The 12439-nt window shown below is 41.9% G+C and overlaps 1 protein-coding gene across 6 annotated transcripts in view; it reads right to left on the reverse strand.

Annotated features, from left to right (window-relative positions):
* TMEM131 (transmembrane protein 131) overlaps positions 1 to 12439 on the reverse strand; it is a 248280-nt gene that overhangs the window by 192226 nt on the left and 43615 nt on the right. For all 6 annotated transcript variants that reach the window (XM_068268162.1, XM_068268161.1, XM_068268160.1 and 3 more), the window contains exon 2: positions 10782 to 10843. In XM_068268162.1, coding sequence (XP_068124263.1) covers positions 10782 to 10843 — 62 coding nt within the window. The remainder of the gene's footprint in view (positions 1 to 10781; positions 10844 to 12439) is intronic.

Consider the following 12439-nt stretch of genomic DNA (forward strand, 5'->3'; position numbering starts at 1 on the left):
TAAGATTGTATCAATGCAAATATGGCTTTGTATATCCTTGTTATACTGTTAAAAAATAGTTAAATAAAGAATTTACAAAAAAAAAAAAAAGTCGCACAATGTGCCCCTAACGCAGCGCATGTAGGTTATAAGATTGGACGTTATTTTGCACTGCGTTGTGTCTCTTGGTGAGCCGTTTTCGTTGCATACTGATGGAATGAAAACGGCGCATGCGTTACATTACTGAGCATGTGCAACACACAACGCAGCAAATGTATTGCTAAACGCACAGCATGCAGCACTTTCTAAATATTGCTAAACGTTACACACAACGCAACGTGTGCACTGTGAATGTCGCACAGACTTTGTATTGCTGTGCGTTAGTCTGCGTTATAATTTTTTATAACGTGCGACTTTATAGTCCCACTGTGAAAGAGGCCTCACTCGAGAAGTACACACAGGTATATGTACGCATTAGCAAAAGAGGGAAACAGGCCAACTCCCGATAAGCCTAGTAGACAGAAATTACATCCACCAAAGTCATCAGCAGGCAGCGGTTCAATTAGTAATGCAGCATGCAATAATGGGAGCACCAACTGGGTGCAGTATAACCAAAAGCACTATAATCAAGAGAGCACCAAGGGTACTACTGTATAATGAAGGAACAACTAGTGTAGCACCATAATAAAACAATCACTAAAAAAAGGCGTCAATAAAGGCATAATAATAATAATAATAATAATAATAGGCTCTGATGGTTGAGCTAATGGAGGGAGCATAAACAGCGCAATGAGGAGCACACTAAAGCTGGGCAAATCTGCATCTACTTTTACCGGCAGATTCGATCACTCTGAACAAATCTGCCAGTTATGTACGACACAACATGCTGCGTTGGTCGTAATGTTGATTAATTTGTAATTTGCGGAAAGAATTGATCGAAGATATAAAAAAAAAAAAAAAAAATGAAAATAAAAAAAAAATTGGATGGAAAAATTGTATACAATCGGATGTGACAGGGGAGTGGGTGGTGGAACAACGGTCCATACAGTACACCAATGCAGTTTGATCAGATTTTCAAAAAAATTTCATGATGAAATCTATTGAAAATCCATGTGCAATGTATTTAGTGATTCAATCCCTCTGACCAGCTTCAGATCAGAGGGGTGTTTGCAACATTGGGTGGTAATCTAAATTTGAATGGTCATGATAATATATAGAGTACATAGAAATTCTGCTATATATGGGCCAGCACCCGATTTTACCCTACAAGCATTATACAATATATGGGCCAGCACCCGATTTTACCCTACAAGCATTATACAATATATGGGCCAGCACCCGATTTTACCCTACAAGCATTATACAATATATGGGCCAGCACCCGATTTTACCCTACAAGCATTATACAATATATGGGCCAGCACCCGATTTTACCCTACAAGCATTATACAATATATGGGCCAGCACCCGATTTTACCCTACAAGCATTATACAATATATGGGCCAGCACCCGATTTTACCCTACAAGCATTATACAATATATGGGCCAGCACCCGATTTTACCCTACAAGCATTATACAATATATGGGCCAGCACCCGATTTTACCCTACAAGCATTATACAATATATGGGCCAGCACCCGATTTTACCCTACAAGCATTATACAATATATGGGCCAGCACCCGATTTTACCCTACAAGCATTATACAATATATGGGCCAGCACCCGATTTTACCCTACAAGCATTATACAATATATGGGCCAGCACCCGATTTTACCCTACAAGCATTACACCAATAATTTATTTCTGGCTCTGAGCAAAGTCAGACAGGGCTTGTAAAGCCAATTTACAGCACAAGAAGAGATAATTCACATAATTGCATCTGTATGTTACATAAGCTTGTAGTAACGGACAAAATCTACAACTCATTCTTAGGTACTTTCCTTGTGTGCCATTACGTAAATAATCTCTTGTTAACTACATACTGTCCAAGCTGAAAGTAACTGTATTTAGAACAAGAAACCTGTAAGGGCACCAGAAACCACTGTTTCCTGCAGCCATGTCAGTGAAACATTGTACACAGCTCCTCTTATTAAAATTGGGTGACGTGTCCTTGAGCAAATTGAGGCTTTGAAATAGGCCAGGTATAAGCCTACTATCAATATAAACATGCTATTAAGTATACACCACAAAACATTAAATAGACATGATTCATAAAAAGACACGTTGCCTTGCAGCAGATAGCAAGGCAACAAAACATCTCACAATAAACAGAAGGCAGCACACCAATCCTCATTCTATGAAATACACTGTAAATCTGAAGCAGCACATAAGTTAGAAATACGTATGGCGAAAAACTGTCATACATACAAATGTGTGAAAAGATGTACCATGTGCACTGGACTTTACACAAATGTGCCAGCTGCTGATATAGAATTGTACCACACATAGGTTACTATACTATGCATCAGGGCTGTGGAGTCGGTCCAAAAATCCACCGACTCCAACTCCGACTCCTCAGTTTAGGATTCCACCGACTCCGACTCAGACTCCACGACTCCGACTCCTCTAATTTGCATATTACAATTTTGTTGATTAAAAGTATGTAACATGAAATTCGTCTCTTAACTGCCAACGCTTAGGAATTTTACATGACAACTGAAGTGAGAAGGATATGTAGACTACTATATGTATTCCCTTTAGACTAAAACTAGTCCTTGGTAAGAAGACTTGTAAAAGGTACAAACCTTAACAAAGAACATCTATCAGGCCCTAGGCAATGTAAGTGTGGGTACATGTAAGAATGATGTGCAGGTACTCTGCAGGGGAATGAGGAGATTGTAAACAGACAACACCTCTGTGTTCAATGTGCACAACATTCTCAGTGGATTCCCTGCAGCTCTGTGGGGAGTACATATGTAGAGTATAGTACTACTGTGTAACAAAGTAAACCTGAGACAGATGAAATTAAAGTTTTATACATACCTGGGGCTTCCTCCAGCCGCCTTCAGGATAATCAGTCCCTCGTTGTCCTCCTCCACCACCTGGATCTTCTGCTATGAGTCCAGGTACTTGAGCCAGTCAGGCGTAGTGCGCATGCACACACTCCGCCGCCAGGAGCATACTACACCTGTGCAGCACTATTGCGCAGGTGCAGAATGTTCCTGGCTGTGGGAGCGGCATGCGGCCGGACTGCGCTGACTGGCTGAATTACCAAGACTCATAGCAGAAGATTCGGGGAGGTGGAGGAGGACAGCGAGGGACTGATTAGCCTGAAGGGGGCTGGAGGAAGCCCCAGGTATGTATAAAACTTTACTTTTCATCCGTCTCAGTTACCCTTTAATTTGTAGTCACCAAACCAAATTTTAATAACATATCAAATTATTTGATTTCATCAGCAAAAGGAGTGCGTACATTTGCATAAATCAGCATCAATGCGGAATTATTTCCATCTCGTTGACCATCTCTATTAGTGACATGGCTACACATCAGGCTTTATTCTTACAGCATAGATGTTATTTAGTATATATAAGAGATTCCTGTGTACACATCATATATACAGTCACAATCAGATATGTATATCTGACCTTAAAAATACGGGGACTGCTTTATTGAAGCAGCACAAGTAACTAATTTTGATTGGTTTATTTCATTTTTGTGGACTAAGCACAGCTATTACTGTATATATACTGTATATATACATTATTTTTAATGACTATTATCTGAGAAATAGAACATTATCATATTTTCTATTTTAATTACAGTTAAATTCATTAGGAGTCGGAGTCTGTGCATTTTTTCCCGACTCCGACTCCAGGCACCCAAAATTGCCCGACTCCACGACTCCGACTCCACGACTCCACAGCCCTGCTATGCATACATGGAATTTCTATAAAAGGTGGTCCTCTACTTACAACCCGGTTAGGTCGCAGGAATTGAGTCAAGTTGTGCTATATATAGTGAAATGTGGATAAATGATTTATTTTCCGACAACTCTTGATTTGGAAATACAATATAAACAATGTTTTTGGTTGAACATGAGAAGAGAATAAGTAACTTTAACCACTTGAGGACCCACCCTTTACCCCCCCTTAAGGACCAGCGCTGTTTGTTGGGATCTGTGCTGGGTGGGCTCTGCAGCCCCCAGCACAGATCAGGGTGCACGCAGAGCGATCAGATCGCCCCCCTTTTTTCCCCCCTATGGGGATGATGTGCAGGGGGGGGGTCTGATCGCGTCTGCGTGCAGGCATGTTGCGGGGGGGCACCTCAAAGCCCCCCTCCGCGGCAACATTCTCCCCCTCCCTCTCCTACCTCCTTTCCCCGGAAATCCGAGCTGCACAGGACGCTATCCGTCCTGTGCAGCCAGTGACAGGACGTCCCCTGTCACATGGCGGCGATCCCCGGCCGCTGATTGGCCGGGGATCGCCGATCTGCCTTACGGCGCTGCTGCGCAGCAGCGCCGTACAATGTAAACAAAGCGGATTATTTCCGCTTGTGTTTACATTTGGCCTGCGAGCCGCCATCGGCGGCCCGCAGGCTATTCACGGAGCCCCCCGCCGTGAGTTGACGCGCGAGCGGCTGCTTCCTGATTAATCAGCCTGCAGCTGGCGACGCTGGTCCTGCAGCTGCCACTTTGCCGACGCACGGTATAAGCGTGCGGTCGCCAAAGTGGTTAAAAGAAAAAAAAAAAAAGAAAAAAAACACCTAATGAGGCTTCCCCCACCCTCCTCACCCAGCCCGATCCAGCACTGGCACCCCCAAACAAACACTGGCCGATGCGCTGAGGTGCGCTAGCGGCCTGCGTAATAGAACAGGCCTGATCGGGCTCGGCCATTTCTGCTGGAGCCCAAGCGGAAAGACGCAAGAGCACCTGTGCGCAGTGGTGACATGCAGATGCTCAGGAGGTCCCACTGCTGGAACACCCTCTGCTGGAACACCTCTGCTGAGGGGGACAAGGGAAGACTCTTTCGGACACAGAGGCTTCCCCCGACTAAGGTAAGTACCCCCTAGGAGCACTTTGTTTTCCCCTTCAGGTAAAAGTTATACATATAACATATTTTTATTGTGTTTTAAACTACTTGCCTAAGTTTATAGAATGTTTATACTAAGTTTATACAATGCTGTAACCCCCCCCCCACCCCCAAAAAAAATGTAACCAGTATTGTATATTTTATACATGGAGGAACTTTGTAGTATGAAACAGTCATGTTAGAAGGGCATTAGTTTGTGATATTCTAATAGTAATGACTGTTTCAGCATACTCTCTACACCACTATGTACTAGACTAACATGACTTCCGGTTCACCACACGTCGCCGCCTAGCAACACGCTGCTGCTTTTCTGGTGAATCGGGCACTTCCAGTGGAGTGCATTGCATCACGCGAGGTATGAAAAGCCCCATAGACTTTCATTGTCCTTCGGCAAAATAGGCCAATGCAACGTACCCGTGTAAAAAAGGCCTGAATTAAGAGGTCTTCTGTAGGATAATGCCCAGAGACCCAGTCTGTTCCTTACCAAAGTTTTGTACAGCTGATTTCACGCTGCTCTTTTCTGCTCCAGGAGCATACAGCCTATGGCAATGCATTATTTTTTTACAATTTTTTTTGCGTTGCAGTGTAGAAGCAGGTTTTTTTTTTCCCCCCAACACTTCTGCGTTAATCAGGTTTCAGCCACAGGAAGTGAGCACTATAAAAGCCTCACTTCCTGCTCGTCTTGCAGCCAGAAGGGAGATTACCGCGCATTGACGCGGTAATCCCCAATGGCTATTTTTTTAGCATTGTGGTGCAATGTGATTATCGCACTACAATGCTGGTTAGCAGTGTGAAACCGGCCTAAACTTTACTGGAAAAGCATACATCCAACACTGGTGCGGTGGTAATCCCCAAGGAGGATCCAAGGCAAAAAATAATTAAAATACCAACACAGCGCAAACAAAATACAGTGCCAGTCTGTATAATTTTTGCTCTGCATCCACTTTGGGGATCACCAGCACACCAGTGTTGGATGTATGCGTTGCAGTAAGGTTTGAAAGAAGGACGTTTCCTGATGAATGGAGACTCCATTCAAACTGCTGTATTCCCACCAGCGTTGCCAACTCATCCCTTTAAATACAGACACTTATGAATTATACATGTCTTGTGGCTAGTTAGAGGCAGTTTAGGCACTGAGTATGTGTGAGAAGCCCCAGAACCTGTATAACTTAGATGTGTCGGTATTTAAAGGGATGAGTTGGCAACCCTGATTCCCACTGCTATAGTGAATCATGGGAGCCAGGTTTACCAATGGTCCAGACCAGCAGACCAATGGGAAGCTCAAGTGGCCTATTCAAAACCACTTTTGCTGGTGCGCCTTTTTGCTTCAATGTAAACAGAATGGACAATGACCAGAAAGTTAAAAAAAAAAAAAAATTGAAAAAAAAAAATCATTTTTGAATATCCCTCCAGGACTTTTTTTTGGTCTACTTATCTTACCAATGGGCACAGACTAACCAGCAAGCTCATGGTGACCCAGAACTCATTGGGGTGTGTAAGGGACTACAATGGTCCTAAAAGCCCCCTTACTAAGATGTTAAGAAAAACAAAAGTTTGCTTTCCTAAAACAGAAAGAATTTGCGATAATTCAGGTTGGAGTGAGCTCGAGATGTCTCCCAGGCACCACTGCTGAATATATGCAAATTAACCATTGTACCCTTAGAAGCTAAACACACCTCCAGAACCCCTGGAATGCAATGATGTGTCAGCTTGTTAATATGTACAGAGCCATAATAATCCAACATGCATACAGACTGTTTCGGATTGTTTGATCCTCATCAGTGCATGGCATGGATTAATTTGGCTCTATGGAGTAGGGCTTGTAAATCCGAGAGGCACAGACTAACCAGCAAGCTCATGGTGACCCAGAACTCTTACCAATGAAAATTATCCGTAGAAAGATTTTTAATGGGTCAGATCAACAGAGAAGAGAGCAAAATTAACTTGGAATTATCCAGGGCTGTGGAGTTGGTACAAAAATCCACCGACTCAGACTCCTCAGTTTAGGATTCCACCGACTCAGACTCCTCTAATTTGCATATTACAATCTTGTTGATTGAAAGTATGTAACATGAAATTCGTCTCTTAACTGCCAACGCTTAGGAATTGTAAAAGACAACTGAAGTGAGAAGGATATGTAGACTGCCATATTTATTCTCTTTAGTCATAGACTAAAACTAGTCCTTGGTAAGAGTACTTGTAAAAGGTACAGACCGGAACAAAGAACATCTATCAGGCCCAAGGCAATGTGACTGTGGGTACATGGAAGAGTGGTGTGCAGGTACTCTGCAGGTGAATGAGGAGATTCTTCCTCTATTACACATTCTTCATGCACAACCTGAACATGGATCAGGCCCTAGGCAATATAACTGTGGGTACACGTAAGAGTGATGTGCAGGTACTCTGCAGGGGAATAAGGAGATTCTTCCTCTATTACACATTCTTCATGCACAATCTTATCCAGGTTTATGGGTGATAGACAACACCTCTGTGTTCAATGTGCACAACATTCTCAGTGGATTCCCTGCAGCTCTGTGGGGAGTGCATATGTAGAGTATAGTACTACTGTGTAACAAAGTAAACCTGAGACAGATGAAATTAAAGTTTTATACATACATACCTGGGGCTTCCTCCAGCCCCTTTCAGGCTAATCAGTCCCTCACTTTCCTCCTCCGCCACCTGGATCTTCTGCTATGAGTCCAGGTACTTGAGCCAGTCTGGCGTAGTGCGCATGCACACACTCCGCCGCCGGGAGCATACTACACCTGCCCAGCACTATTGTGCAGGTGCAAAATGCTCCTGGCATCCTGGCTGTAGGTACGGCACGTGGCCAGACTGCGGTGACTGGCTGATTTACCGGGACTCATTGCAGAAGATCTAGGTGGTGGAGGTGGACAGCGAGGGACTGATTGGCCTGAAGGGGGCTGGAGGAAGCCCCAGGTATGTATAAAACTTTTCTTTTCATCTGTCTCAGGTACCCTTTAATTCGTAGTCACCAAACCAAATTTTAACATCATATCAAATTATTTGATTTCATGAGCAAAGAAAGTGCATACATTTGCATAAATCAGCATCAACGCAGAATTATTTCCATCTCATTTACCATCTCTATTAGTGACACAGCTACACATCAGGATCTATACTTACAGCACAGATGTTATTTAGTACATGTAAGCGATTCCTGTGTACACATCATATATACTGTACAGTCACAATCAGATATGTGTATCAGACTTTAAAAATACGGGTTCTGCTATTGAAGCAACACAAGTAACTAATTTTGGTTTATTTCATTTTTGTGGACTAAGCACAGATATATATAGAGATATAGAGATATATATATATATATATATATATATATATATATATATATATATATATATATATATATATATATATATATATATATATATATATATATATATATATATATATATATATAGAGATATATATATATATATATATATATATATATATAGAGATATATATATATATATAGAGATATATATATATATATATATATATATATATATATAGAGATATAGATATATATATATATATATATATATATATATATATATATATATATATATATATATATATATATATATATATATATATATATATATATATATATAGATATATTTATATATATATATATATGTTGATGCTGATTTATGCAAATGTATGCACTTTCTTTGCTATTCTATATTTTTTTTTTTTAAATGCCTTATCTGAGAGACAAAACATGTTATCACATTTTCTATTTTAATTGCAGTTTAAATTAATTAGGAGTCGGAGCATTTTTCCCGACTCCAGGCACCCAAAATTGCTCAGACTCAGACTCCACAGCCCTGGAATTCTCTCAGGATGGCTTCTCACTGAACCACTGATGTGTCCAATGCGGATCGTCAATATGCAGGATTCTTGTTGGTCCACATTAATGGACTAATGGGTCACTTTGTTAGGAGATTTAAAGATGCTTTTATGAAGGAATGTGGTGATGCTAATGGTCTTCAGTTGTGTTCAAAAACACCCCTGAATATTGCAACTGGAATATTCCTGGACTGGAGCAGGCAATATGGTTGGCATTCTTTCTGGAACTCAACACGGAGCAGTGCTTTTCAGCGCTGCTAGATTTGGGCGCAGCCTGCGCCGCCATAGACTATAAAGGGATTCAGTCTATAGCGGCGCTCAGTGAGTAACGTCGGCGCCGTCAGAAGAAGGAGCCGAGGTTGCTTAACTACTTTGGCCCCCTGGACGTACTAGCTACGCCCAGGAGGCCATGTGCGCGTCCGCGCGCTCCCGGCCGCGGAACGTTAGCCCACGAATCAGTGAATCGGGCTATGGTGCCCGATCACGGATTCCTCTCCCCCGCAGAAAAAGCGACAGCTTCTCTCAGAAGCTCCGCTTTTTCTGGCTGTTGCGTCCCCCATGCGTCCCTCTAAGCGTATGTTACGCTTAGAGTGACGTCATGTAAACTAACTCATGGCCGCTATCTTGTGGCCAAAAAGTAAAACTACAACTAAAAAAAAAATAAAACTTAACACACCTTTACATTATAAAAAGTAATGTTTACATCCCACCCTCCAAAAAATACCCATATAAAATGTTTAATATTAAAAAAAAAAAAACACTACAATAATACAAAAAAAAAATGTAAATATTTACCTAAGGGTCTAAACTTTTTAAATATCAATGTAAAGATGAAATATTTCTATATTTTTTTTTATTCTAAACTTGTAAATAGTGATAGATGCAAAACAGAAAAAAATGCACCTTTATTTCCAAATAAAATATTGTCGCCATACATTGTGATAGGGACATAATTTTAACGATGTAATAACCGGGACATATGGGCAAATACAATACGTGAGTTTTAATTATGGAGGCATGTATTATTTTAAAACTATACTGGCTGAAAACTGAGAAATAATGAATTTTTTCCGTTTTTTTCTTATTCTTCCTGTTAAAATGCATTTACAGTAAAGTGGCTCTTAGCAAAATGTACCCCCCAAAGAAAGCCTAATTGGTGGCAGAAAAAACAAGAAATAGATCAGTTCATTGTGATAAGTAGCGATAAAGTTATAGGCTAATGAATGGGAGGTGAACATTGCTCGGATGCATAAAGTGAAAACGACTGAAGGCTAAAGTGGTTAAAAATCATAATAATTCGGCTTCCAGCAATCGCTGGAAGCCGAATTATTTCATTCCCCCACTATCCATGGCGGCCTGGAGGGGGAATAGTAATTAATTCGGCCTGGACTTGTGCAGAAGCAGGACCAGCCATATAACAGCTGGATCCTGCGCCCAAGTCTACCGGCGCCGATTTCAACTGTACTCAATCAACATTGTTGTTCCTGGCACACACCACTAGTGGTGAGAGGTGCACGCAAGTCACCTGTTGAAATTCAGGACTTTTCAAAAAGCAGTTATACTCTCAGCTGAACTTACTGGAATGGCTTAGCCTAGTCAACAATTGTTTAAAATATTCTCTTCTTGTAGATGCTCTTCTGGGCATTTACTGAGCAATTACTGATGTCCAATTGTTGGGCAAAGTTTAAATCCTTTACAAAACTCACAGCCATGAAGAACCTTCTTTATGAAGGTTCCAAAAATCCATATTAATCTCGCCATGCTTAGATTACAGACTTTAAAATAAATATGTACTATGGAACAGCCTATGGTAAACTGTGGCACTGGGAAAAGGCATAGTCATAGCTAACCATTTTAAAGCAAAAATATTTCTACATTTCTTTTTCACAAATTACCTCTAAAAGGCCTCCTTCATCAAATCGCAGCACTTCAATAACATTGTCAGACTGGATGAAAGCTGAAATGAAAAAAATAAGCATTTTAACAGTTAAAATTTTGCACTGAAGAGGAACTTTAAACAAGGATTGAACTTCATTCCAATCAGTAGCTGATTTCTCCTCCCCCTACCCCCCTTTGCCCACAAGAAATCTTTTCCTTTTCTCCCATAGATCATCAGGGGAATTTGTATGGCTGATATTGTAGTGAAACCTCTTCCACAGTGTGATATCAGGTCCCGACAGTTTGCCATTTGTGAACCTCGTTGCATTGTGGGAAATGATGGCTTTCATGGGAGTCATACAAATACCTCCAGCTGCTTTGCTGAATGGCAGCGAGTGGCGTTCTCTCTTAAAGGGGAACTTTAACCCAGGATAGAACTTCATCCCAATCAGTAACAGATACCCCCTTTCCCACGAGAAATCTTTAAAAACTTTTCTTAAATAGATCATCAGGAACATCTGTATGGCTGATATTGTGGTGAAACCTCTCCCTCACAGATTGCTGTCTCTGAACCTCATTGCATTGTGGGAAAGAACGTATTTTTCCAACTTCCAAGTAAGCAATATTTCCCTCTGTGCATAGAACCCTCATTCCGTACAGATGACCTGGCGTTCAGGTCCACCCTCAGTGATAAATTTCAGAATGTAAATCAGACAGAGGAAAGATTTTACAATGGGCAAACACTGAATAAATAATCTACTAGGGCCCATTCACACTTGAGCGTTTTGCCAAAAAATCGCCGGCAAAGCGCTCAAATGCTAGCGTTTTTAAAAGCGGTAGTATAATTAAACCCTGTGGGCCCGTTCTTACTTGGGCGATTTGCGTTAATCACCGCAAATCGCCCAAAATCACAAAACGCAGACGCATAGCCTGCACCATTTTCAGGCGATTTCCCAGCGATTGCGTTTCAGTGCAATATAAACGCTAAATGCGATCACGGAAAAAGTTGCAGTGTTCAGTGATTTTTTTTTCCTGATAAATCACTCACGCAAAACGTTTTGTGCTTTCAAGTGTGAATGGGCACTTAATGAATATTGTGAACAATAAGCACTTTTACTCATGTTATTTTCACTCCAGTTCCTCTTTAACCACTTAGGGACTGCAGTCTTAAAACCCCTTAAAGGGGACCAGAGGCCCCAGGAAAAAGATTCTATACATACCTGGGGCTTCCTCCAGCCCCATACGCACGGATCGCTCCCACGCCGCCGTCCTTTGCTGCCTGGATCCGCCGGTACCGGGTCCCGTCATGGCCGCCAGTAGGCCGGCAGAAGCGGCCAATTGTCCACATCCCTCGGGGCTCCCTCCATATACTTACGCGTGAGGCTGCTTACTGTGCAGCCGCATGCGTACGGGTATGGAGGGAGCCCCTGTGATGCGGACAATTGGCCGCGTCCGCCGGAAGTGACGGGACCCGGTACCGCCGATCCAGGAAGCGGAGGATGGCGGCATGGGAGCGATCCAGGCTTATGGGGCTGGAAGAAGCTCCAGGTATGCATAAAAGCATTTTATTTATTTTTTTTCTTATGTTCCTCTCTGGTTCCCTTTAACCAATACCGTGCGTCGGCAAAGTGGCAGCTGCAGGACCAGCGACGCAGTACTGCGTCGCCAGCTGCAG

The sequence above is a fragment of the Hyperolius riggenbachi genome, chromosome 2 (genome assembly GCF_040937935.1).
Source record: "Hyperolius riggenbachi isolate aHypRig1 chromosome 2, aHypRig1.pri, whole genome shotgun sequence".
NCBI classification, from domain to species: Eukaryota; Metazoa; Chordata; class Amphibia; order Anura; family Hyperoliidae; genus Hyperolius; species Hyperolius riggenbachi.